The sequence below is a fragment of the Budorcas taxicolor genome, chromosome 18, assembly GCF_023091745.1.
Source record: "Budorcas taxicolor isolate Tak-1 chromosome 18, Takin1.1, whole genome shotgun sequence".
In the NCBI taxonomy this organism is placed as follows: Eukaryota; Metazoa; Chordata; class Mammalia; order Artiodactyla; family Bovidae; genus Budorcas; species Budorcas taxicolor.
In genome coordinates, this window is record NC_068927.1 from 47,687,672 (window position 1) to 47,713,108 (window position 25,437).

The following is a 25,437-nucleotide window of genomic DNA, read 5'->3' on the forward strand; positions in this document are numbered from 1 at the left end:
GTTGAAGGTGTTACATCATGGAGACCCAGAGTCTGGAGAAGATGTCACTGGGAAGTTACGGGAACTTTGAGGAGGTGTCCTGGCGAGGAACATCTGTGCCTGCCAAGGGTGGAGGGCAAGGGGGTCAGGGTCTCAGAAACGGCCATGCCGGTGGTCTGGAGACCGTCGTCGATTTCTTTCTCGGGGACGGTGGCCAGTATGGGACCTTGGGGGTGACCTGGGGACATAGAGAGGAGGGTTAGAGCCATAGGGAATGATGTGCAGATCTTCCAGTTCAGCCTCCCTGCTCAGGGATAAATCATGGCAATTGATGAAGTAAATAGCTCCGGGGGGTGGCCTCAGGATAGGCGCATAGGGACTAATCTCAGGACTGGAGAGCCAGGATGGACTTGGGTTTGGGGTTCAGGCTGGTTTAGGGGTTGAGACTTAGATGCTGACCTTCAGATAGGGCTGAGGACTAGTCTTAGGGCACAAAAGGCTGAGACACTTATTGGGGCATAGGATCAGATTCATCTCAGGGTTCAGGGGGCTTGGGGTATGAGAAGTCTTGGCAGGCTGGTCCTGAAATACCTGCGCCTGGGTCCCCGCCCGTAGAGCTGCCGCCTGAGGTCGCGGGAAATGGGTCGCAGGTGCATGAAGTTGCAGAAACCACCTCGGGTACATTCCCTGGGTAAAGGATAAATACATGGATGAGGCCACTGACAGCCCCCTCAACACACAACAGAAGCCTGGGACTCCAGGTGCCCATCCCACTGCTGTACTAGCATACCCCATCTCATACTGCCGACAGCACGACTCCCGGAAATCGGTGACGGGAGACAGCTCAGCATGCACAGCTTGCCCGTTGAACCAGCGGTTATTGAGCTCAACCACTGCCCGCTCTGCATCTTCCTCACGCCGAAACTGAGGAAAAGTCAGTCAGGGTGAACAATCAAACTCAGAAATCTTCAGAGGATTAGCTAGCAGCTCAAGGGCTGGACCGCTTTTAGTGATGGACCTCAGGCTGTGAGGCTTCAGTGGTGACTTTTAGGCACTGAAATGCCTTCACTTCTGGGCTCTGGGGGGACAGCAGGCACCTTGACATAAACATTGCCCACGAGGTGATCCCCCAGGTTGTCGCACACATTCATCTCTTCAATCTCCCCGTACTTCTCCTGCAGTTCGGTGAACACTTCCTGTGGAAGATTAGGAGGAAATCAGCGGAGCTCCCGGCCTACGGGAAACTCAACCCACCCCCGCCAACCCTCCCTCACCTCGAAGAAGTTATCATAGTGTTCTTGCACCTCCACGTCGCTCACGTGACCTGGAGGCGGGGGCAGGGTGGAATCAGAGGGCGGCCTGCTGGGGGCTGTCCGCCCTGCCCCCAGCACTGGCCGCTTACTCACAGTGCGATCCGTCTGCGGTTTGGGCGGTGTTCTGTGGATTCCGATACAGGTTGAGCAGCACTATGGTCTGAACAGAATTTAAAGGGGGCAGGGCCTGAGTTCAGAGGGCGGGGTTATATGCGAAGGGGTGGGATATGAAGGTTGCGGGTGAGACCTCGAAACAGAGAAAAAAGCATAAACATCTTGCGTGCCTCAGCAACGCTTGCCCCTCAGAGAACCAGAAGAGAGGGTATCTAGCAGTGAGGGATAGCCCAGGGGTGTGGTCTGTACGTACGGGGGCGTGGCCAAGTTCCTGGGAGAAGAGCCTGAAGGTTGGGGGAGGAACCTGTAGAGGTCCGACAAGAAAAAAACCGGGCGATAGGGTGGGCCCTAGAAATCCGGAAAAGGCGGGACCTCGTGATGATGGACAACAGAAGGGGAATGGCCAGGAGGCGTTAACCCCCCAGGATCCGCGCCGGGTCTCACCTGGCTGAAAGTCGGCTTGTTGTGAAGCCGGGAGCACCGGTCCCCGTGCCGGCAGGCCCCGATCTTAAAGTAAAAAGAGCAGTTAACCCTGGAAGAGGTGCAAAGACAGAGGTGAACCGAGGGCCAGGGAGCTGGACACTCCAGAAACACCGATCCACGCCGCCCAGCCACCAGGTTGCCAAGTGCCCCGTCCCCGGCCCCCCGAAGGGGCCACTCCCTGCACCCATTCTCACTTGTCCTTCTCAGTCCCGAATATCGATGCTAAATATTCAGCCATTTTTACCCAAACCCTCCAACTCTGTCTGCTATTTACGTCATTTCCGTTGCTTAAAAGCACTGGGAAGTGTAGTTCGCTGCCTCCGCACTGGAAACTCCCTAGTGCGCTTGCGTGATGCAGGCTCGCACTCTCCGCACAGGCTCACCCAGTGGAGTTGCCTGAAGGGGCATGCGCGCGGCGTTGCCTCATCAGAAAAACTACAATCTCCAGAGAAACTTGGGGCATCTCGCGCAAAAGTCCGTGGTTGAAAGTGGCAAAGGGGCCCAGACCGGAGGAAGTTAAGACTCGACTGGTGAGTCGGGGGTCGTTTCCGCACCCAAATAAACGTAAAGAGCGTCTCAACCCAGTCAGCTTGCTGGTGGGGGCAGGGGTGCCCTTCTTCCAGAAAATCCATCCTTCAGTTTCTCTCCGTTTTGTCCTAATAGGGGCGTGGTTGTTTGTGATCCTTGGATCTGTCACTTAGAGTCAGGACTTGGGTCTTGCCCCAGACCCTCGGAAGACCCGGCCCCAGCGCAACTATGAACTTGGAGCGAGTGTCCAACGAGGAGAAGTTGAACCTCTGCCGGAAGTACTACCTGGGTAAGGGCCGGTATCCTAGGGTACCCGAAGAGAGGGGGCGGGACTAGAGCGCCTGATGGAAGAGGGTCTGGGGGCCTGGGTTCTTGGGTCCAGAGGATGAAGTGGCTGGGGACGCCGATTCTTTGGTCCCAAGAGAGGAAGGGCCTGAGTCTTGCTGAAGGAGGAGACCTGGGACCTCAATTTCTGGGTCCCAAAAGAGAAATGTTGCGGGGGCTGGACTCCTGGTTCTGACAAAGACGTGGTTGAGGACTAGGATTCTTGACTCCCAGGGAGGAGCCAGGATTTCTGAGTCCCTGATAGCAGAGATACCCATTTCACTTAGGTTGTGGGAGAGGATCTTCCTACTGGACCTTTCAACAGGTAGGTGTTGGGGGGATCCTCATTTCTTCATGTCCCAGTCTTTTTTCTTCTCTTTAGGTGGGTTTGCCTTCCTGCCTTTTCTCTGGTTGGTCAACATTTTCTGGTTCTTCCGAGAGGCCTTCATTGTCCCGGCATACACGGAGCAGAGCCAAATCAAAGGCTGTGAGTCCAGGGCACAGATGAAGGGAGGCCATCAGGTGTAAGGAGGGGGACTCAAGAAGCCTTGGTGGGAGGGGATGACAGAGGGTCAAGAATCCTGGAACTTTGTGGAAGAGAAGAGAGGGCTGGTCTCAGGGAGACCACAGAGCAGGTGGACGACAACCTTTCCCTTCCTGTTCCCTCTTGCAGATGTCTGGCGCTCAGCTGTGGGCTTCTTCTTATGGGTGATTGTACTCTCCACCTGGATCACTATCTTCCAGATCTACCGGCCACGTTGGGGCGCCCTTGGGGACTACCTCTCCTTCACCATACCCCTGGGTACCCCCTGACAGCTTCTGTACAGGCCTGAGGACCAGGATGGGCTCCTCTACTCCAAGCCCACTCTCAAGCCCTTAAGACTTGTTCTTGTCTCCTATGTTCTCTGCTGACATCCCCCAATAAAGGACCCTAATTCTCAATATTGACTTCCTGGGATCTTTTGGAGATTGAAGGATAAGATGATTTGGGGTTTGTGGGTTTTTTTTGCCCGCCATGCACACACCGTGTGAAATTTTATTTTCCCAACTAGGGATTGAACCCAGGCCCTCTGGGCCCTTGGCAGTGAGAGCATGGAGTCCCAACCACTGGACTGCCAGGGAATTCCCTAAAATAATTATTAATATTCAGGAACATGTATTGGTTGCTTACTTTGTATTAGGCTTAGTGCTTCAAACATGATGTGCATTAGTTTACTGTATACTACTCATAACTCTCAAAAATAGAAAACTTGCTTGGGAACACTGTTTTACAGATTTGGAACCAGAAAGGAAGAGTACTTTCATTAGTAGAGGCTGTTATCCTGTACTGGTAGTATGTGAATTTGAAAATATATACTTTTCCACTGGGCTTCATTATTCTCATCAGAAATGTGGATCACAACACTACCCCCTAGAATTTATCTGGGCCAAGGCACATGTGGTAAATGTAAGTTCCCCATTTTCTGAAGGAGACTGTCCGTAGCTATAGAAAAGTATTCAATTGCTTTATTAGAGAAGGCTTCCTTGACCATCCTATTTAAAGTTTCAGTCCCCCTCCTGGGTACTCTCCATGTCTCTTTCAGGCTATATTCTTTTTCCTATTACATTGCATTTAAAATGTTCTACTTGTTTATTGTTTATTTTCCATTCTCTATAAGCTCATTAGGGCAAGGATTTTTATCGTTTTGTTCACTGCGGTGTCCCCAGTACCTAGAGAAGTACCTGGGCACGCTAATATTCGCTAAGTGAATGAGGCTAAACTTGAAAAGAGATTAACAGGGAGCTACCTGGTAGGCTGCCGTCTAGGGGGTCACAGAGAGTCGGACACGACTGAAGCGACTTAGCAGCAGCAGCAGCTGGCACCTAGCGAGTGTTCAGTAAGAGCAAGCCCCGCCTAACCCCAAATTCGTTTTCCTCTTAGGGATAAAGAGACTTCCACGGTTAAATAACTCCTGTTCAATAGCTAAACTGATGTTACTCAAAAGCTTCTAACTCTCCAAGTTCTAAGCAGCAGCCTCGCGATGCTCTGATCCTTCGTTTCCCACCGTGCGTTACTTCTACCGAGTCTCGGAAGTTAGAACCACGTCCCAGGAAGAGCCCCTGGATGTCGTTGGTTTGTTTCCGGAAACTAAGCTCTAGGAAGGTGGGACTGAAAGCTGGGAGCCGACAGCGGCAGCTATTAATTGGCCACGATATAAGATTGACGGTTGCACTGACTAATGGGAACAAGGAACTGCCGAAAGGGCCCGCCCACAGAAGGAACGGGAGGAGGTGGCGGCATCTGCGTCCGTCGCGGCCGGACACTGCTCAGGGCGGCGGACTGGCTACACATGAAGCTTACCTTTGACCTCTCCCCGTCTGCCTCCGGCCTTGACTTGTGACATTAGGCTCTTTTGGGCTCCTCTGGCCTAGCTACCCAGATCCCAGACCCCAACCATGTTCCCGGTGAAGGTGAAAGTGGAGAAATCAGGTGAGGATCCCGAGGTTGGGGGCAGGTAAGGGAGCAGCGGACTGATCAGGGTAAGGGAGCCCCATTAAACAGGATTATCGCGATAAGGTGGACTGCGTGACTTCTCCCTGCAGCCCATATGACTACCGCTGTCAGGCATCGATCGAGCGATTCCGGCCACCTTGATACCCTCCCGAACTGTGTTCAGGATAGCTTTGAGGCTGAATGGTGGTGGCCTGGCAGTGTGATGCAGTCCCACATGGGGAACCCGAACCGTGTGACTCCAGGAAGGACTCTCTTCCTGGCTCTGCCTCCATTTCCCCCTTTCTGGCAGTGGTCTTGAGTGAAGCATTATGCTGATCACCTGAAGTACAGGAAAGCTTTTAATCTTTGCAGTCACTGTATCCCAATAATCCTAGGGGATTGATAATTCCTATTTCCTAGGAAGTAGGAAATATAGATGGGGAAACTGAAGCTGAGAGAGGAAGTCATTCTGGGTTTGGGCCAAGCTGATGGGAACCCAGGGCTAGCATGTTAAGGGTGGTGGGAGAGACCTGGAATCCAGACCAAGTAAAATGACATGAGATAGTAAACGCTGGTGCTGCTAAGTCGCTTCAGTCGTATCCGACTCTGTGCGACCCCATAGACGGCAGCCCACCAGGCTCCCCCGTCCCTGAGATTCTCCAGGCAAGAATACTGGAGTGGGTTGCCATTTCCTTCTCCAATGCATGAAAGTGAAAAGTGAAAGGGAAGTTGCTCAGTCGTGTCCCACGCTCAGCGACCCCATGGACTGCAGCCTTCCAGGCTCCTCCATCCATGGTATTTTCCAGGCAAGAGTACTGGAGTGGGGTGCCATTGCCTTCTCCGTAGTAAATGCTATAAGTGGTCAAAAAGAAAAAAAAGAAAAAAACAAGAGAAGCTAAGGAGATCAGGAGTGAGGCAAGGTGAGGGAGAGAGTGATAAGTGAGGGAACAGCAAATCTGACAAAGGAAATAGCTTTGAAATGGCAGAGAAGTGAAAGATTTCTCTGGCATGTTCAAGGGCCAGCAGGGAGGCCAGAGTGGCTGGAGCAGAGCAAGTGAAGTGAGGTAGAAAGGTGAGGAGATGAGAGCAAAGAGGTGAAGGAAAGGGGCAGATCTTGTGGGCCCTGGTTATGACTTTGGCTTTTGCTCCAAGGGCAATGGGGAGCCAAGGGAGGGTTTTGAACCACAGAGGAAGTCTTTACAAGATGCCCCCTCCAACTGCCAAAAAATGCCCCAAAAGTCGTGGGTGGAAGAGTGAAGGGGGTCTGACCACAAATGAGGGTGTTGAGGAAGGAGTAGGCAGGGTCATGGAAGCCTGTGAACACCAGGCTGACCATTAGGACTCTGCCTCAGAGGGCACTGCAGAGTTCTGGAGCATTCTAAACAGGGAAAGATCGGGATCGGGTTTGGCTTTAGGAAGATTCCCCTGGCAACCTTGTGGAGGGTGAATCAGAAGGGGAGACTGAGGCTGGGGGCCCAGGGGAAGGAAGGGACACGACAGATAGACCAGGGAGGTGGGAGAGGGGAGAGAACCTCAGGAGACAAGTAGACAGGTTGTGGGGTGGGCGGGGAAGGGAGAGCAATGACCATGTTGAGACCGAGAAAAGGACTGGGTGACAATAGGGATATCTCTGAGATGGCGGTCCAGGAAGAAAGGATACGTTTAGAGACACTGAGGCCAGTGTGGGACCCAGTCCATGGAAGGAGCCTGGGGGATGTCCAGGGAGAAGTGTCTGGGAGTCCATGGGATCCCAAGATCTGAGGTTCAGGAGAGAAGCAGGGACTGAGGAAAGACATTGGGCATTATTCACACCTTGGCTCCTTCCCAGGGCTCTTTGCTAGAGAATCTCAGCTGCTCCCAGCCCCACATCCCCACCCTGTCTGCTCTGAGTAATGTCTCCTGGCCTCTTCAGGAAGTCTCAGTGCTGGCTAGTCATGTCCCCGAGTGTCCTTCTGGGCTCTGAGCACTGGGTCAGAGCTCCTATTAGTTGGAAGAGAAGAATGAACACTGCACAAGAAATGTAAGGAGATTTATAACATTATCACCTCCATAAGTTCTGTGATGAAGAGAGGCAAACACATAGGTTCTTAGGGCCAGGCTGGGTCTGTGGCATGCAGAAAGGTGGGCCAAGAAATCTCATTTCCTGGGGGGGGGGGGGGGGGGAGCCCAAAATGGGTATTTTAGGTGAAATCTCCCAACTATTCAAATGTAGTCATCTCATTCAGATTTAACAGATTTGAAGTAACCCCATTACCTTAGCCAAACAAAGTGCATCTTGGGGCTAGATTCTGCACCCAGTTTGAGCCCCTGCCTTATAATGTCCACTCTGGAGCCAAATGACCTGGTGTATATCTTCAGCCTTTCAACTTTCTAGCTGTGTAACTTTGGGCAAGTAGCCTATCCTCTCTGTGCCTCAGTTTCATCATCTCTGAAATGGGGATAAAAATCCTATCCACCTGCCAGGGTTGTTGTAAAAAATTCAATGGGTTGATATACATGACATGCCTGGAACAATGCTTGGCACATAATAAGCTTTCATATACAGCATAGGTTTATTTAAACCTCAAAACAGTCCTAGCAATAGATATCATTTGGAGACCCATTTTCAAGATGAGGAAACAGGCTCAGTGAGGTAAGGTGATTCACTTTAGATCACACATGAGTGTGTGGGTCAGCCCTGGAAGCCAGAGCTCTTGCTCTTTAGTAGGCTCTGCCCACTATACCCTCCTAGCACGCCTGGCCCAGCCAAACGATTGGATCTGCATACCCTTTCCTGGTGCAGTGGCTGCCCACCTGGCTTGGGCCTGGGAAGTGACTCCTGCTTGGTGCCCCCCCTCTTCCCCAGAGTTGGAGATGGCCAAGGCCCGGAACCAACTGGATGCTGTTCTGCAGTGTCTGCTAGAGAAGAGTCACATGGACAGGTTGGGATCTGACCCAGGACAGGGTCATGGGAAGTGGGGGGCCCTAGTGGGTGGGACCCTCTGGTTGTGGGTGGGACCCCAGAGACTGACTTAGGAAGGAAGAGGCCCAATGGATGAGGCCACTGGGTACTTTCCCACCCTGGGCCCTGGGAACCCTGAGCATGCAATTCTCTTCTGCTACCAGGGAGCGTCTGGATGAGGAACCTGGGAAGACCTCCTCAGACACCCACAACAAGTAAGTTTTATTGATGGGATCTGTGTCTGAGGGTTTGTGGTAGATAACTTCTTTCTTCATCTGAGCCCTGAGCCCCCTGCCCCGTGCTTTCTCCATCACAGTCTTAACCATTCTTCACGTACAAAAGCCATGGAGCAGCAGAAGCTCAGGTCCCCTGATGATAGCACGTCAGCTTGCAAGGGGTGGGACCCAAGGTTGCAGGGTTTGGTGGGATCTCTATGAGCTCATTCACAGTACCCCCAGGGTGCTCTTTGAGGGGTTGTGAGCAGGCATTCGTTTAAGGGCAAGCCTGCTAACATGACACCCTGCCTCTCCCCACAGGGATTGCTCCATCACGGCCACTGGCAAACGGTAAGGTGGCAGGGGCCCCACCAGCTGATGAGAGGTCTGTAGTCCCCACCCTGGTCCTGATGTTCTCCCTCCCCACACAGGCCATCTGCCCGATTCCCCCACCAGCGGAGGAAGAAGAGGAGGGAGATGGATGAGGGGCTGGCTGAGGGAGGGCCACAGCGATCCAGTGAGTAGGCGGTGGCCCTCGAGGGCAGGCAGTGATTGGGGGGGCTAGGCAAGGATGTTCATACCCTTCCTACTCGCCCCACTCTAGACACCTATGTGATCAAGCTGTTTGACCGGAGTGTGGACTTGGCTCAGTTCAGTGAGAACACGCCACTGTACCCCATCTGCCGAGCCTGGATGCGCAACAGCCCCACAGTGCGTGAGCGTGAACGCTCACCCAGCTCGCCACTGCCTCCCCTGCCTGAGGATGAGGAGGTGAGATGAGTGGTGGGTTCCTGCCCAGCAGCCCGGGAGTGCAATGGGTAGGCAGTCACAAGGCACCCTCCCTGGCAGACAAGAACACCAGTGACTCCTGAATCTGGTGAGGCACATAGATAGGAACCCTTAGGCCAGGGCAAAGGTTGGAGTGCCCTAGAGCAGACCGACATGGCTCTCTGGTCTGAGAGGCAGAGGAGACAGGGTCCCTGGGTAAATAGATGTGCCCTCCAAGATCAGAAGTCACCAAGAGCTAAGAGACTAGGCAGGGGTCCTTAGGGCAACCAGGTATAGCCACCTGGTCTAGGGGAGCAGATGGCAACCCCCTGGGCTAGGAATGGAGGTCTCCATAGATGGAGGTCTCTATGCTGGGCAGGAGTGATCAGGGGTCCCTGGGTTGGACAGGGGTCCTTGGAGCAGACACATGACTCCTAAGTACAAGTCCCTGGAGAAACCTTCATGTCTTTTGTTGCTGGGGAAGGTGTGAAATGATGTCCCTGACCCTCTTCTCTGACTCTGTTGGGCCTGGTGTGGGGTCCTTGTATCCCCAGGGTTCTGAAGTCACCAACAGCAAGAGTCGTGACGTGTATAAGCTGCCTCCACCCACAGCTCCTGGGCCACCTGGAGACGCCTGCAGATCCCGAATTCCATCCCCGCTGCAGCCTGAGACCCAGGGTACCCCTGATGATGAGGTGAGTATGCTGGGCTGGCTCAGGGCCATGGGGCAGGTGTTGTGGGGTATGAGTGTGGTCACCCAGCCTGGCCTCTCTGCCATGCAGCCCTCCGAGCCTGAGCCCTCACCCTCCACGCTTATCTACCGTAACATGCAGCGCTGGAAGCGTATCCGCCAGAGGTGAGCATCCCCCCACCAGCTTGTTCTCTATGGCCTCTGCTCCAACTGCTGAGTCCTCCCTCTGCTTTTCCCCCACCCCCACTGCAGGTGGAAGGAGGCATCTCATCGGAACCAGCTTCGTTACTCAGAGAGCATGAAGATCCTACGGGAGATGTACGAGAGACAGTGATGTTCCCCTGTCCCCACCCCCATCCCAATAAACATTCCCCTCCTCCACACTGGTCTCCATTTGCTACAGCCTATCCTTCCTGGATCAGACATAAAACAGTTAGCACAGCTCTAGCACATTTATTGGGGGAGTGGACCTAGGTAGGGGATGGGGCATCAGGGAATTTGAGGAGGGAGAAAAATTGTAGGGAATTAAAGAAAGTGGCTGCTTGGTTGGGTCTTGGAGAATAAGGGGAGGGTTGTTGTGGTTGGAGATTTGGGGGGTCAAGACAAAGTGACTGAGTTCTGGATAGCGTGAGATATCTGTGCAGACTCTGGGGAGGAGGGGTAGGTATCTGTACAGTTCGAGGTTGAGGGTTCTGGTTGGCTTAGAATAGGGGTACAAAGGTAGGGTCAGAAAAGGCGTTCAAGGATCTGGGAGTGGCTGGCTGAGGTTTCAGGTTAGAAGATGGGTTGGAGGGAGAGGGTGAGAAGTGTATCTGGTTGGAATGAGGGGAAGGATCCAGAGTCTTGGGGACCAGGCCAGGATGGTCCGGGGTGGGAGGTCTGTGCAGAGTCTTGGACATTTGAGAAGGGGGGATTATGCTTGACTGGCCTAGGGTGGGGGCAGGGCTGTCTACACCATGATCTTTGGTGGTGGGTCGGATTGAAATGGGGTGAGGGGATGTTTTTCTAGAAAAGTCAAAAGGAAATAGGGAGTTTGAAGTGGGGTTATATGCCAAGTGGGGTTGGTAGAGATGAGAGACTAGCTGAGGGATTGTGGTTGTAGGGTCTGGAAGTTAGAGAGGTGTCTGGAGATTTGAAAGCACGAGAGGGTGTGAAAGCCGGAGTGTCAGTGGAAAGTAAATTATCGGGGATGAGTAGGTTGGAAGGTTCAAGGCACATCCCAGACTGGGTGGGCGGGTAGTCTTGGCGCGCGCTGGGGACATCTGGTTGGGAGGAGTCAGGTCGGCTTTGAAAGGGCGGGGGCGCTGAGGCGGCTCCCAGGGTTCAGGTGTGCCCTGACCCCTACTTGGCAGCCGCCCCGGGCGGCGACTGCAGTGGGGCCTGGGCCGGCGCAGGTGCGGCCTGGATGGAAAGGACGCCCTCAGGGGACAGCGCAGACGTCACGGCCGCAGGGTCCACACCAGGCGGCAAGCGGTAGCGGCGGTGGAACTCGCGCGCAATGTATCCGTGCTCATCCTGGAGGGAGAGAGGCTTGAGAGATTCCGCCAGGTTCCCGTAGGTGCCCCGCCCCTCCCGCCTGTGGATCCCGCCTACTCGTTCTGGCCCCGCCCCCGCCCTCGGGCTCACCGGGCGCTCCTCGTGGCGCGCATGAACTTCCACGTGGTCACCAACCACCTTGACGGCAATTTCCTCGGGTGAGAAGTGTTTCACATCCAGCAGCACCGAGAAATGCCCGGGGTCGGTCGATACCTACGTACAACCTGATGGTCATCGGGCGGGGCACGGCTCCTGGGGCCCAGCGAGGCCCCTCCCCTCGGTTCCCCTTTGGTTCCGGTGCTGCAGCCTATCCAGGCCTCCCGAACTGGGACGTCCCCTTTCCTGCTCTTAGCCACCCAGGACCTCTTTACCCAGAATAACTGGCATCATCCCTCCCCCTGTAGCCACCGGGGAGTTCCCCCTCATCCAGGGTGATGAGGGTCCATCCCTTGCCCTCCAAGGTCAGGGACCAATGCCCTCACAGGGTGAGGCCTGCCGGCTCCCCCAGAGTCAACAACCTCGTAGTCCGTGTATCCTCCTGGGCACTGACTCCTCAGCCCCATTCCCCTCAGAGCCCCTTGGAGCCCTTACTGCTCCACCTCCGCCAGAAATCCCCAAAAAGCCTCCTCCCAGATTCTCCAGAATCCTCTTTCTACCCTCCCGCTCGAGTTACGAGATTGCTTGAGCCTTCAGCAGCACTACTCCCCCACTTCTGAGTGTCCAGACCCCCCTTTCTCAAGTTGCAGGACCCTCCTTCGCCTCTGCCTCTCCAGGAGACACACACAGTCACCACTCAGTCTCCAAACTCTCTTCCTCAAGAATAACAGAAAATTCCCCCCGCCCCGCCCCGGGAGTCACTGGGAGCCCCACGCCCTTCAGAATGACTAGGCTCCCCCTTTTCCCCAGATTCCGTGAGTCCCCAGCCTCCTTCAGAATCACCAAGACACCCCTTCAGAGGGAGCATCCCCACCCTATTAGGGACCCTGCCCTTACACTCTGGGACGTGAGACCCTCCTCACACCGACTGGGCCCTCCCACCCGATTCAGGGAAACGACCTTTGAGAATCCGTACTCCAGGAACTCCGGAAGCCCCTCTGAGTGGCCGGACTCTCCACCCCGCTCAAAGTCAAGGGACTTTCCTTAACCCCCCTCAAGGTGACCGAGGACCCCAGCCTTGGAAGTAGTCGGGTTACCGCCCCTCCCCTAGGTCTGCACCTGGGCGGTAGGCAGCGCCACGCTGGGTGCGCGCAGGTAGTAGGGGGCCAGCGCGGCAGGGCAGAGCGCAGCCAGCTCGGCCTCCAGCAGCCCCTCGCCGAAGCGCTGGTCGAAGAGGCGCCCGGGAGCCGACAGCCCAGGCAAAGGGGCCGAGGCGCGGCGCAGCCAAGACGGCTGCACAGGCACTGGGATCTCCATCCTGCTCTGCTGTCGCCCTAGGCTCCGCAGTGCTCCAGCGAGCGCCACCGCTGCTTTATAGTAGCCCTGTGTCCGCCCCTCGGCGGGCCGCCCGGGGACATTGGGACCGCGGCCAGAGCCGGCCATTAATAGAGCCTTATTTAGACAGCCCAACAATGACTTGGCCATTTATTAAGCTCCTGCTGGATGCCAGCGAGGTATCATTCCCTAATTTCCCGAAAGAAAAACTAAGGCTGAGGAGGCGGAGCCTTGCCAAAGTGGGGTGCAAGCGTGGCGTTTGGGACCTACAGCCTGAGAAACCCACCAAAGAATTCCCAGTCCCTTTAATCCACCCCCGCCCCGAAGGTGCTCTGAGGATGACGCAGATGCCGGTCTTGGGAGCAGATTCCTGGGTAGAGGGAATGCGGTAGCTGGGCCAGGCTGTCAGGACGACACAGAACAGACCCTATTCCCATTTGAGCAGGGCCCTGGACCCAACCCCCGGCAAGCCGGGCCTAATTCTGTGCGTCTGACTCAGCCTCGGGTGAGCAGGACAGCGGGATCTGCCAGGTGAGCAGAAGCCAGGGGGCGCGGGCAGGAACAGTCCAGGCTGGCCCCACGGGGGCCGAAAGCTGGGGCCCGAAATAGCTCGTTATGATCCAGCCACTTCGGCCGGGAGCCCAGGCGTGGCAGTTGGAGCAACCAGCTGCTCCTGGAGCAAGACGGAAGTGGTTAGAAGATCGGGAGGGACTGGTAGACTTCTGGACTGATGAAGGGACGGCGGCTAGAGAGGGGGTAGGCTCCCTGATGGCCCCTGCAACGGAAAAATCCGTAGTTAGACTGGAATCTGGATGAGATTTAGACAGCAAGAGGGGGAGTGGTTAGAATACACGACTACAGCAAAGAGAGTACATTGGGACTTCCTCCTAACCGCGAGCCCAGCCTCGGATCCTTTCCATTGGCCCACGGGCTTGCCAATTACTGCATCTCGCTACCGTTCCCCAATCAAACATTCCCTCTCATTCCCGTTACAACCAATTGTGAGGCATCTCCCTTTGGCCATTGTCCAATTACTTTTATTTTCCTCTCTATCATTGGTCGCCTTAGAGACCGCTCTCTTCCCGCGCCGGCAGTCCCAAAGAGGGGCGGGGTTATAGAGTATTGCTAAGCGACGAAGATGCGCTCCGGGTGAGTCCGGTGACCGAGCAGAGCCGGCGGAATCTGCAAGGTAGCTGCAGGATGGACTTCAGGTGATGGATTACTGGAGGCCTGGGGAGGATCAAGGGTGAGAGTAACACAGCCTAAGATCAGGTTTGCTACGTTCCAGAGTCAAGGGTGCTCAACCTTACTGGAACTACAACTCCCAAGATGCTCCACAGCCTGAAGCGGCTCCGACCTTGGACTTTACCACTGCGGGGGTTCCATAGCGTTTTACGTTCCGCTAAGTGGCCCTAAGGGCTTTTTTTTTTTTTTTTTTTTTCCCTAAAAGTGTCTGGGGGCACCTTGGGAATTAAGATTCCTAATTTTGAATTTGCTCCAAGACTGCCACGGGTGTCTTGCTTAGGCGGAGCCCAGTGACTATAGGAATTGTAATCCCATCTACTCCTCTCCTTAATGTCCCAAGGACTTATGGGAAATATACAGTGATAGGGTTCAGCCTTGGCTCTTTTCCTGACTTCCACTTCAGAGTCACCAGAAACACTGCGAAACAGATGTATGTAGATGCCCAGCCCCCTTCCAGATACTCTGATTCTTTTGATCTTGGGTGAGGACCACGCCTCTGTATTTTTAAAAGACTCCTCTTAGACTGGATCCAGGGTTACGAATCACCAACCAACCGTTCCCGGGTTCTCTTTTGAGACTGCTCCAGGGACTGGTGGGAATCGTGCCTCCAGTGTCATTATCTTGAATGTACAGTGGTGCTTCATGGAAATTATAGTTCGTCTCTTCCAGGATTCCGTGGGAACCGTAGTGTGGTTTGAAGCCACTGCTGGCCATTCTGAAGCTAAACCTGGCACCCCCAGGTGAGGACACCCCACAGGGAGTGCTGTGTGCCAACCAGTAACAAGGGAGTGAAGACTAGAGGGAAGGAAGACGTGATGAGAGATGGGGGTGAGAGATTAAAAGAAAGCCTCTCCTCTCTTCCCCATGGCCTTGCCCTTGTCCTCCACCACCTGAATCCCTTGTCACCTCCCCAGTCACTCTGAGTTGTTGCCATTGTGGGATGTGTTTCCTCCCCTCTGGACTGAGATTTCATATGTGTCTTCGTTTCCCTACAGGGATGACTCCTCAGCCTCACTTTTTCTTCTCTTCACCTCCTGTGTATTAGACCCTGAGCCCATCCACATCCCAGAGATCCAGACTTCCAGAAGCTTCCAAGGCTCTGGCCGCAGGCCCCAGCTCCCCTGAGCTGTTTGAGGAGTCCTGGCCATCCAGCTCAGGGACCCCTTCCCCACCCAGCACCGCTGAGGGCCAGATGAGAGCCTCCCCACCACCCATCGTGACTGACAGTGGGGACTCCGTGGTGGCCAAGTAAGTTCCAGTAGCTCTCAGGGAAAAGAAGGGTTTGGATCAGTGCGAGGGGGCAGACATCCATAATAATCATCCTAGCCAGAGCCGCACTTTTAGGATCATACTTCATTCACATTACCAAGTGCTCTGGAGCTAGATTCAAATCCAGGCTTTATCACTGTACAATCCTGGCCTCAGTTTCTTCATCTGTAAATTGAGGATATTAATAGCACATATGTTCTGGGTCTGTTTTAAGTTTTCAATGAATTACCATCAGTACTGCATCTGTAACAAACAATAGTGAGCCACATAGCGAGCCCTTGGATTTGTAGGATCCAAGTTCAGCTGCTATAAGAAGGAGTCCCAAATGAATCGTGCCTTAAACAAGAGTGTTTATCAATATGTCTCCCTCACATAACAGTCCAGGCAGAAGCAACCAGGGCTGATATGCTGCTAAGCTGCTGCTAAGCTGCTGCTGCTGCTGCTGCTGCTAAGTCGCTTCAGTTGTGTCCGACTCTGTGCGACCCCATAGAGGGCAGCCCACCAGGCTCCCCCGTCCCTGGGATTCTCCAGGCAAGAACATTGAAGTGGGTTGCCATTTCCTTCTCCAATGCATGAAAGTGAAAAGGGAAAGTGAAGTCGCTCAGTCGTGTCCGACCCTTAGCGACCCCATGGACTGCAGCCTTCCAGGCTCCTCCGTCCATGGGATTTTCCAGGCAAGAGTACTGGAGTGGGGTGCCACTGCCTTCTCCAGGGCTGATATGGCAGCCACTAACTGAGGTGTCTGAGACACAGTTTCCTTCTCTCTTGTTGCTCTCCCTTCCCTAGGCTGTTACCCTTTCCTTCATGGCCCATAATGGCTCCCAGCCATATCCACTTTCCAGAATTGCATCTTGTGGTCAGGAATATACATGGCCATAAATCTGCAAGGGTATCTAGAAAATGTATTTATAGAAGAGTGGCTATGTCCCCAGGGTTCTATCGTCTTACATAATATTGCATTACTGTATAAGAAAGGAGAACAGATGCTGAGGATCAACTACCAAGTGTTGCTACGGTGCTATATTTACATTGACTATTGTGATTATTATTGTTATTATTATTGGGTGCTCCTCATCCCACCCACCTCCCAATTCTCTGATGCTCACAGGTACATAAACCGGTTCCGACAGGCTCAGCCCACAAGCCGAGAAGAACGCCAGTCTGCAGGCCCAACCCCAGCTGACTTTTGGTGGCTGCGGCCTGAATCTTCAGACCCTGGCAGTCAACTTGCAGCAGGTACCTGCTTCAGTCTCATCTCCTCCTGAGCAATACCCCCAGCAGCTCCTCTACCTGCCCCCAACTAAATCAATTGGGGCATCTCAGCAGGAGCCAGTGAACCAGAAGGAAGACCCTACACAGCAGCCCTGACTCATGCTAAGATGGCCAGTGCATCAAAGGCTAAGGCTGTGGCACCCCTTCAGGAAATAAAGCAGGTGACACTGCCACCCACTTCTTTCCCTCCATGCCTGGACTGATAGCACCAGCCCTGAGATAGAACTAGAGTCAGAAATTCCCTGGTGATCTAGTGGTTAAGACTCTCCACTTCCAATGCAGGGTGCTCAGGTTCGACCCTTGGTCAGGAAATTAGATCCTATATGCCACTGCATGGCTCAGCCAGAAAAGAAGAAGGAAAAAAAAACAAATAAACATGTAGTAAGCATTAGAGTCAACCCCCAGTTCAAGGAAGCCTAAACAAAAAAGGGAGGCTTTGTTAGCTAGTGTAATCAAGAGATCCAAAACTAGGTGCTTTTCAGCATAGCTGAATCCAGGTGATTGACCAGTATTGGGAGGAACTCAACTCTCATGGCTTTCGGTTCCTCCTTGTTTGGCTCAATCTCAGGTAGGCTTTCCCCTCAAAATAGCTAAGATGTCTCCAGTAGCTGTAGGTGTCTGATATACTTGATTACTCCAGTAAAAAGAAAAAGCTTTTCCAATAGCTCCATCCAAAGCCCCAGGACTTACTCTCATTCACTCATCCTTGTGAGCCAGTCACTGTGAACTGGAGGACAGAACACTGTGACCAGCCAGGCCTGATCAGGAAGGTAGGGTCAACCCTTCTGCTATAACAATGACTACACTGAGGGTTATGGATCCACAGAGGGAAACCTGGTCTGTCTTCCCTACGGAGGAGGAGCAGATTGTCAGCCCGCATGTGAGGATGCCAGGTGGAATGTAGACCTGCATTCAGGCCCTCTGTCCAGAGCCCCTTTCCCAGAAGCCTTTGCGATGGGGGCTAGTCTCTGACCCCCTCTCACCTCACAGAGTCTCAACACGTGGAACTCATCCCTGCTGGACTTGGAGACACTGAGCTTGCAAAGCAGAGCTGCCAGGCTGCTCAAACGCAGGTGCCTCCCCCGCCCGCATCATCCTCCCCAGTCCTTCCTCTCCGGGCCCAGGCTGCTGCCTCTGAGACCCCGGTGGCCTCACTTCTGCCTTCTCCCTCCAGCAAGGCCTCCGTCTCCTCCACCTCCTCCCTCAGCCCCAGCGATGGTGGCAGCTCCTCATTCCCCGTCAGCTCTGATGGCCTCTCTCCCTTCTCCATGACCTTCACTCCTGACTCCATCAAGGACCCTGACCTCAGGGCACAAGGTAAGTGCTGGGAGGCGAGGATGAGGGGAGTCTGGGTGCAAATTCCAACTTTTCGACTTATAGCTCTGTGACCTTGGGCTTCTCTGCACTTTGTTTATCCAGCTGTAAAACAGGGATAATAACTGTATTCCCCTGCTGTAGGTGTCGTGAGGATTGAAAGAGTTGGTGAATACATGGAGCACACAGCATGGCTCTGTTAACAGTACCTATCATGGGAGGACTTCCCTGGTGGTCCGGTGGTTAAGACTCCACACTGCCAATGCAGGGGGTGCAATTTCAATCCCTGATCAGGGAACTGAGATCCCGCATGCTATGAGCCGGGGCCAAAAAAATTAAGAAAGCATACACAGTAGCTCCCATGAGTATGCAATTTCTCTCTCTGCATCCTGTCTGCAGTTCTGAACATGAAGCTCCAAAATCAGAAGGCTTGTTGCAAATTTGGCACCACAGCTGATTTGGCAGCAAAATTTGACCTAAACAGTATGAAGAATATTTATATATCTATCTCATTTAGGATGAAGTCATCCTTTTTTTAATTGAGGCATAGTTGATTGACAATATTCTATTAGTTTAAGGTGGACGACATAGTAATTCAAATGTTCATAGATTATACTCCATTTGAAGTTATTTGCGGAGATGGTGATTTAGTGTCCAACTGTAGCCCACCAGGCTCTTCTGCCCATGGAATTTCCCAGGCAAGAATACTGGAGTGGGTTGCTATTTCCTTCTCCAGGGGATCTTCCCGACTCAGGAATAGAATCCATGTCTCCTGCATTGCAGGCAGATTCTTTGTCACTTGGCCGCCAGGGAAGCTCTTAACATTATTAGGTTAGCCAAAAAGTTCATTTGGTTAGTGAATACATTATTCAGTAAAGTTCTTGGTGAGAATGAAGAGTATGTCTTTTATTTTCACTTAAAACCAAATAAATTTTTTGGCCAACCCTATATTCTAAAATATTGGCTATCTTTCTTGTGCTCCACAATATATCTTTGTAGCCTATTTATTTTATACACAGTAGTTTTTACCTCTTATCCCCTGTCCCTATCCCACCCTTCCCCTGCTTCCCTCTATCCTAACCACTGGTTTGTTCCCTATATCTGTGAGTCAATTTCTGTTTTTTTATATTCATTTGTTTTATTCTTTCAGTTCTACATATAAGTGATAAAATATGGTATTCATCTTTCTCTGTCTGACTTATTTCACTAAGCATAATATCTTCCCCTCACCCCCAGAAAAGAACCATTTGTGTTGTTGCAAATGGTAGAATTTCATTCTTTTTTAATGGATGAGTAATATTCCATTGTATATATACACCACATCTTCTTTATCCATTCATCTGTTGATGAATACCGAAGTTGCTTCTGTATTTTGGCTGTTGTAAATAATGCTGCTGTTGGGGTGCATGTATCTTTTCAAATTACTGTTTTCATTTTGTTTAGATATATACCCAGGAGTGGAATTGCTGGAATGTATGATAGTTCTATTTTTAGTCTTTTGAGGAATCTCCATGCTGTTTTCCATTGTAGCTGTACCAATTTAAACACATTCCCATAAACACTGTACTACAAGGGTTCCCTTTTCTCCACATCTTTGCCAACATTTGTTATTTGTGGTCTTTTTAATGATAACCATTTAGAAAGATTTGAGGTGATTATCTCATTGTGGTTTTGATTTGCATTTCTCTGATGAGTAGTAATGTTGAGCATCTTTTAATGTGTCTGTTGGCCATCTGTCTTATTCGGAAAACTGTCTGTTCAGGTCTTCTGCCCATCTCTTTTTTAAAAAAAAAAAAAAAACTTTTTATTTCGTTCATCAGAGCCTGAGTCTGGAAACACCCATGGAGTCATCCTATGGGGCACTGACATTGATAAAATAGTCTCTGCATCAGAAGAGCTGCCATATGTACAGGGTTAAAATTACTCACAGCTCAGAGTAAGAGGAGGAATAATACAAAGTGGGGCAGGGGTGGGGGTTGTCTAGTGCTTCTCCAGATGTGAACCTGCTTCCACCCGCACCCCCAATTCCGCCACCAGCCCCATGGAAAGCAAGGGACCATGGGCAGGGCCGGTCGCCACTTGGGGCTGCTGGGCAGCGAGGCCAGGCACCCAGGAAGTGGCCTCAGTTGTCCTCAGGCAGATTCTACCCATCTTTTAATGAAGTTTTTTTTTTAATGTTAAGTTGTATGAGCTATTAATCCCTTGTTGGTCGTATCACTTGCAAATGTTTTCTCCCATTCAATAGGTTGTCTTTTTGTTTTGTTGATTGTTTCCTTTGCTGTACAAAACTTTTAAGTTTAATTGGGTCCCATTCATTTATTTTTGTTTTTGTTTCCTTTGCCTTAGGAGATAGATCTACAAAAATATTGCTACGCCATGGCTATGTTATCTTCTAGGAGTTGTATGGCTCAGATCTTACATTTAGGTCTTTAATCCATCTTGAGTTTATTTTTGTATATGGTGGGAGAAAATGTTCTAATATTCTTTTACATGTAGCTGTCCAGTTTTCCCGGAGAAGGCAATGGCACCCCACTCCAGTATTCTTGCCTGGAAAATCCCACAGACGGGGAAGCCTGGTAGGCTGCAATCCATGGGGTCGTGAAGAGTCGGACACGACGGAGCGACTTCCCTTTCACTTTTCACTTTCATGCACTGGAGAAGGAAATGGCAACCCACTCCAGTGTTCTTGCCTGGAGAATCCCAGGGACGGGGGAACCTGGTGGGCTTCTGTCTATGGGGTCGCACAGTCGGACACGACTGAAGCGACTTAGCAGCAGCAGCAGTCCAGTTTTCCTAGCAGCACTTATTGAAGAAACTGTCTTTTCCCCATTGTATATTTTTGCCTCCTTTGTTGTAGATTAATTGACCATAAGTGTGTGGGTTCATTTCTGGGTGCTTTGATCTATTCTATTCATCTGTGCCTGTTTCTGTGCCAGTACCATACTGTTTTGATTACTGTGGCTTTGTAGTATAGTCTGAAGTCAGGGAGTAAATATTCATTCTACTATGAATCTTATGAAATTTTTGTCTTTGTAAGTAAAAAAATGGTTGAATAATGGCAATTTCACACGTTCAGCTATATACCAGTGTTCTATATACCTGATGTTCTGACCCAGATCCCTGTCAATCCTGTACATACCTAGCAACTTGACTAAAACATGCAAAGTGTTGATCTCTCAAATTTCTGCCCCCGAGATTTCAGAGGTTGGGTTAAAGAGGTGGGTTACTATTTTGTCATCACTGTTGTTACTATTACTCTGTGCCCCAGTTCCTGGGATGCAGTGGTAGCCAGGAAAGAGTCTCTCCATCTCATGGGACTCCCATGAGTGGGGACAGGCAAGCAGAGAGAACAGAGTGCTGTTTGTGCATGTTGAGTGATCTTGCCCAAGCCGTCCCCTGATTCTTTGATCCTTCCAAGCTTCTCTTTTTATTCACTTCTCCTTCCTGATCCTGTTTCCTCGTCTGTAAAATAGGGATAAACTTACTACTTCATAAGTTTTTTGCAGAGTAAATATATGTATTCTTTATGCAACACACATTGAATACGTGTTGCCTGTGAAGCCTGTGTTCGAGATTGGGGATTCCTTAGTGAACCAACCATACGTGGTCTCACCTTCATGGTACTCATGGAATAGTGAGTGTGGGGCACAGAATAGCTGCATAACTCCACAAACAAATATAAGCAGAAATGAGGGTCATGCAGGGGAGACTTGTGATACTGGGATGTCAGAGAAGGCCTTCCTGGAAGAGGTGCTATCTAAGTGGAAACCTGAATGATGAAGGTGAGGCCTATAGCCCTGTAGCCTGTACCAAGGACCTGAGGTGGGAGAGAGCACAATGCAGATAATGAACAAGAAAAGGCAAGAACCAGGGGTAAGGGTAGTGTGAGATAAGGTGGAAGATATTGGGAGGGGTCAGATTACATGGGGCTGTGTAGCCATGTGAGGCATTTGGTCATGATCTACTGGGGAGCCACAGGAGGGTGGTGAGCAAGGCAGGGACAAGATCTTTACCGGGTGTTAGCAAACTCCCTGTGGCTGCTACTCTGCTAGGAGCAGAGTAAAGGGAAGTGGCCAGGTCTGGAAATAGACTCACAGGATATAGAGGGGAGGGGAGGAGAGGACCCGGATGCTGCCCCCTACCCCGCTTCCCCTTCTCTGTGCAGCATTAGTAGGTAGGGCTTCTGAGAGATAATGATAGCCATACTAATCATGACTCGTGAAATGATAACCTGGGTGATGGGAAATGATGTCCCTTTGTCCCACAGGCCTGAGGATAGGTGGTGACCCTGCCCTTAGTCACTCCTGTATCCCCAGTACAGTGCTGGACACTGGAATGGAGCACAATTTTGCATATATGTATTTTCTATTTTGCCCTTAGGTCACATATACTGACACCAGGCCCTATTCTTGACACTGGGGATCTGGTAACAGCCTGGCAGATAAAAACTGCTGTCCTTGTGTAGCCGGCATTATGGAGGGAGAGATGAACAATGAATAAGCAAAGAAGTGTGATCTTTAGTAATTAGAAGGTGATAGGTGCTAAGGAGAAAAATGGAACAGGAAAGAGGATGGAGGGTGGTAGGGCTGGGCTATTGCAATTTTGAATAGGGCAGCCAGGGATGGCCTTATGAAAAAGGTGGTACTTGGGCAAATACCTGAAGGACTTGGAGTTAATCCCATGGATGCATAAGTGAAGAGCCTTCCAGGCAAAGGGAACCACAAGTGCAAAGACGTGCTTTTTACCAGGAGAGAGGTACAGCCCAGGGAAGATTCTAAATCAGGAGGGCCCTAACCTGACTCAGGTGTTCACAGGCTCCCTGCACTGCGGATGGAGGCCGTTTCAGAGGATGGGAGAGAAGGGAAGCCATGGAGGAAGTTGTTATGGGTTGGCAAGTGAGGGTGGTAAAGTGGGGAGATGTGGGCAGATTCTGGAAGATCTGCCCTGGTCCCTGCTGTGACCACCGTGTCCAGAACAGTGCCTGGCACATAGTAAGGGCTCAGTAATATTTGTTGATGATGAAGAGTCAAATGATGACAGGTTGAAGCCCATGAGGGCGCTCTTCTCCGATTCTGCCCCCTTTCCCCATTTCCCAATCTGCAGGGGACTTGGGACAATATCTGGAGAGCCTGTCTGAATAACCCGGTACTCAAAGGGTGTGTGCTAGCATATCCTTGCTCATCACCCAGGCCCTGCCTTACCCCTCTTCCCTCTACTTCCTCCACAGCAACCCCAGCACCTGCCCCCATCCCTACTCCTGCCCCCATCCCTACTCCTGCCCCGGCGTCCTCCCAGGCACCCCTGCGGCCAGAGGATGACATTCTGTACCAGTGGCGGCAGCGGCGGAAACTTGAACAGGCTCGAAGAAGCCAGGGTGACGGAACCTGGGTGCTGCCGCAGACTACTGCCCTCACCACCTCGGTGAGATGGAGGAGGGAGGAGCCTGAGGGGGGGTGGAGGGAGGATCCTAAGGGAAGTTGGAGGAAGGGGGAGGCTGAGAGGGACTGAGGACTCTCTACCTTTTCTCTCCCTCTCAGGTCCCTTCCCCCATCTGTCCACAGCCATCTCCTCCCGCTGTGGAGACCCTCGGTTCCCTGGGAACCCAGTCTAACTCCATCCCACTTTGGGGCAATGTGGTTCCACCTGTACTCCAGGAAGCTTTCCGCATGGAGAGGCCTCCTATTCCCCCAGGGTTCTCTCCACACATCTTTTGGGGTCCCAGTCCCCATGGATTCTTCTGGGCCCCACAGCCCAGTCCCTGGATATCTCTTGGGGTCATCCCTCCAACACTCCCGGCCTCCACCCCAGCGCCCCCGGCCTCCGCCCCAGCGCCCCCGGCCTCCGCCTCAGCGACCCTGGCCTCCAATCCTGCCCCTCCAGCCTCAACCCCCGCGCCCCATGCCTCCACACCCACGACCCCTGCAGCCCCCCAGGGCCCCCCCACCCCTGCACCAAGCAGCCCAGAGGAGCTCGAGAAGCAAAGCTCCAAGCCTCGGAGAAGCAGAGCCCAACGCCGGGAGTCTTCAGGGCGAGTCATGGCCGCGGATGAGCACGAGGGCCCTGGCCCGCAGCTCAGAGGCGCGCTGGGCCAGGTGGTGATGGCTCGGCTGTTTCCGGACAGCCTGGAGGACACGCCCCCCCGGTTTGAGGGCCCGCCTCCACACGAGGCTGAACCTCGGAAAGCCAAGGCCACACACCCTATGACCCGTCGCTCAGAGGTCACGGCTCATCTATCTGAATCACCGGATCGGTCTAAGGCGGTGTCTCGGAATGCCAAGACCATGCTCCCCCTAGCGGGATCAGTGCCTAGGAAAGACAAAGACACTCCCTTGGCTGAAGTCAAGCGTCTGCAGCCCAAGATCCTGCCTCCTCCAGCTGAGGTGGTGGCCACTTGTGTTAAGGCCCCGCCCCCTCCATTCGAGGCCGGGTCTCTTGAGGTGGTAGCCACGCCCTCACCCGATGCTGGCCACGCCCCCTCAGAAGACCTGCTCTCCCAGGCTGCCAGACTTCTGCAGGCTGCGGAAGGTGAGCAGGCGCGCACGCCGCGCGTGGCTGCCGTGTTCTGAATGGCAGTCCATTACGCTATGAGTCCGGCCCCTTGAATCTTGCTCCTTTCCCCCTTAGACTCTGATGGGAGCGAGTTCCAGGACGACCCTATACTGCAGGTGCTAAGGATTCAAAGGATGGCGCTGCGGCAGCAGAAAAGGTGACCATCGCCAGGATTTAACACACCCGGCCCCTGAATTCTGAGATTGCCATGTGGTGCCCACCTCTCCTGAACCCCTTTCCCAGAACATAGATAGCCCTAGACCCTAATCCTGAGCAAATACCTGACCCTAATCCTGAACAAATACCTCAACCTCTACCCACTGTCCTTTTTCCAGGAAAGTGGATGCCCAAATAGCCCGCCTGTTGGGCCACCCTGAAGACCCAGAGTCTCGGTCTCCTCCAGCCAGGTCGCCCCCCCGGGTCCCCAAGGCTGCGGCCGAGGAGGGAAGGAGCCTCTCTTGAGGCCAGACGACTTTGAATTGTATAGATTCTATTTTTCTTAATAAAAAAAAATTTTTCAGATTACTGGTTGTCTCTGGAAAAGAAGTTGTTTGAAAAGGCCAAAGGTCTTGCTAATTTAGGGAAATAGCTCCCTGTGCCCCCTTCCCCTCCCCCACACTAGCTCTGCCCTGCACCACTGAACTCTTGTTTCTGACCACTGAAGCCAAGTCTCTTCTGCTTTCATCTTTGAGGGCAGGAGAGGGGTTCTGGGCAAGTGGGTCCTCCTGTCTCAGATGAGACCAAAGGAACTATTCTCTGGGTGTGAAGCTTGTAGTCATTAGAGTGTTAGACAATGGTCAGGCCTCCACATCCTGCTTGACCCAGCAGCAGCATTAGGTGAGCTGCTCACTCTTTGAAGCACTTCCTTGCCTAGCTTCCAGAACCCCAGCCTTCTCCTCACCAATCTGGTTGTGCCTCATTGCGCCTCACACCTGTCACTTTGGTGTCCCAGGCCTTGACTTTTCTATCTACAATCAGTCCCGGGTGCTCTC

At 52.4% G+C, this 25,437-nt stretch overlaps 5 protein-coding genes across 8 annotated transcripts; 3 read left to right on the plus strand and 2 right to left on the minus strand.

Annotated features, from left to right (window-relative positions):
* Window positions 1–6: 6 nt before the first annotated feature.
* U2AF1L4 (U2 small nuclear RNA auxiliary factor 1 like 4) lies at window positions 7–2,180 on the minus strand. 2 transcript variants are annotated; one of them, XM_052655828.1, is made up of 9 exons: window positions 2,084–2,180; window positions 1,851–1,938; window positions 1,660–1,710; window positions 1,386–1,452; window positions 1,254–1,303; window positions 1,077–1,175; window positions 770–903; window positions 571–666; window positions 7–217 (listed from the first exon to the last, which is right to left on the minus strand). In XM_052655828.1, the coding sequence occupies exons 1-9, from the start codon at window positions 2,125–2,127 to the stop codon at window positions 133–135; spliced, it is 714 nt and encodes a 237-aa protein (XP_052511788.1). In that variant the 5' UTR covers window positions 2,128–2,180; the 3' UTR covers window positions 7–132. The 2 variants fall into 2 exon arrangements, with proteins under 2 accessions (XP_052511788.1, XP_052511787.1); XM_052655827.1 differs by lacking the exon at window positions 1,660–1,710 and having other exon boundaries at window positions 2,084–2,158.
* A 90-nt stretch (window positions 2,181–2,270) lies between these two features.
* Window positions 2,271–3,683, plus strand: PSENEN (presenilin enhancer, gamma-secretase subunit). Its single transcript, XM_052656380.1, has 4 exons — window positions 2,271–2,419; window positions 2,553–2,706; window positions 3,124–3,228; window positions 3,415–3,683. The coding sequence occupies exons 2-4, from the start codon at window positions 2,646–2,648 to the stop codon at window positions 3,552–3,554; spliced, it is 306 nt and encodes a 101-aa protein (XP_052512340.1). The 5' UTR covers window positions 2,271–2,419; window positions 2,553–2,645; the 3' UTR covers window positions 3,555–3,683.
* Window positions 3,684–5,003: 1,320 nt separating this feature from the next.
* On the plus strand, window positions 5,004–10,210 carry LIN37 (lin-37 DREAM MuvB core complex component). Of its 3 annotated transcripts, none has more exons than XM_052655437.1 (9): window positions 5,004–5,211; window positions 7,997–8,135; window positions 8,320–8,370; window positions 8,692–8,721; window positions 8,802–8,887; window positions 8,975–9,141; window positions 9,693–9,833; window positions 9,921–9,994; window positions 10,082–10,210. In XM_052655437.1, exons 1-9 carry the CDS (start codon window positions 5,178–5,180, stop codon window positions 10,161–10,163), a joined length of 804 nt encoding a protein of 267 aa, XP_052511397.1. In that variant the 5' UTR covers window positions 5,004–5,177; the 3' UTR covers window positions 10,164–10,210. The 3 variants fall into 3 exon arrangements, with proteins under 3 accessions (XP_052511397.1, XP_052511400.1, XP_052511398.1); XM_052655440.1 differs by having other exon boundaries at window positions 9,751–9,833; XM_052655438.1 differs by having other exon boundaries at window positions 8,060–8,135.
* Window positions 10,211–10,266: 56 nt separating this feature from the next.
* Window positions 10,267–12,919, minus strand: HSPB6 (heat shock protein family B (small) member 6). The gene is made up of 3 exons (XM_052655441.1): window positions 12,581–12,919; window positions 11,456–11,578; window positions 10,267–11,344 (listed from the first exon to the last, which is right to left on the minus strand). The coding sequence occupies exons 1-3, from the start codon at window positions 12,902–12,904 to the stop codon at window positions 11,171–11,173; spliced, it is 621 nt and encodes a 206-aa protein (XP_052511401.1). The 5' UTR covers window positions 12,905–12,919; the 3' UTR covers window positions 10,267–11,170.
* Window positions 12,920–13,932: 1,013 nt separating this feature from the next.
* Window positions 13,933–24,916, plus strand: PROSER3 (proline and serine rich 3). Its single transcript, XM_052656212.1, has 11 exons — window positions 13,933–13,985; window positions 14,711–14,869; window positions 15,087–15,289; window positions 16,419–16,546; window positions 16,634–16,743; window positions 17,573–17,655; window positions 17,757–17,899; window positions 23,124–23,317; window positions 23,434–24,421; window positions 24,521–24,602; window positions 24,781–24,916. The coding sequence occupies exons 2-11, from the start codon at window positions 14,864–14,866 to the stop codon at window positions 24,905–24,907; spliced, it is 2,064 nt and encodes a 687-aa protein (XP_052512172.1). The 5' UTR covers window positions 13,933–13,985; window positions 14,711–14,863; the 3' UTR covers window positions 24,908–24,916.
* The last annotated feature ends 521 nt before the right edge of the window (window positions 24,917–25,437 follow it).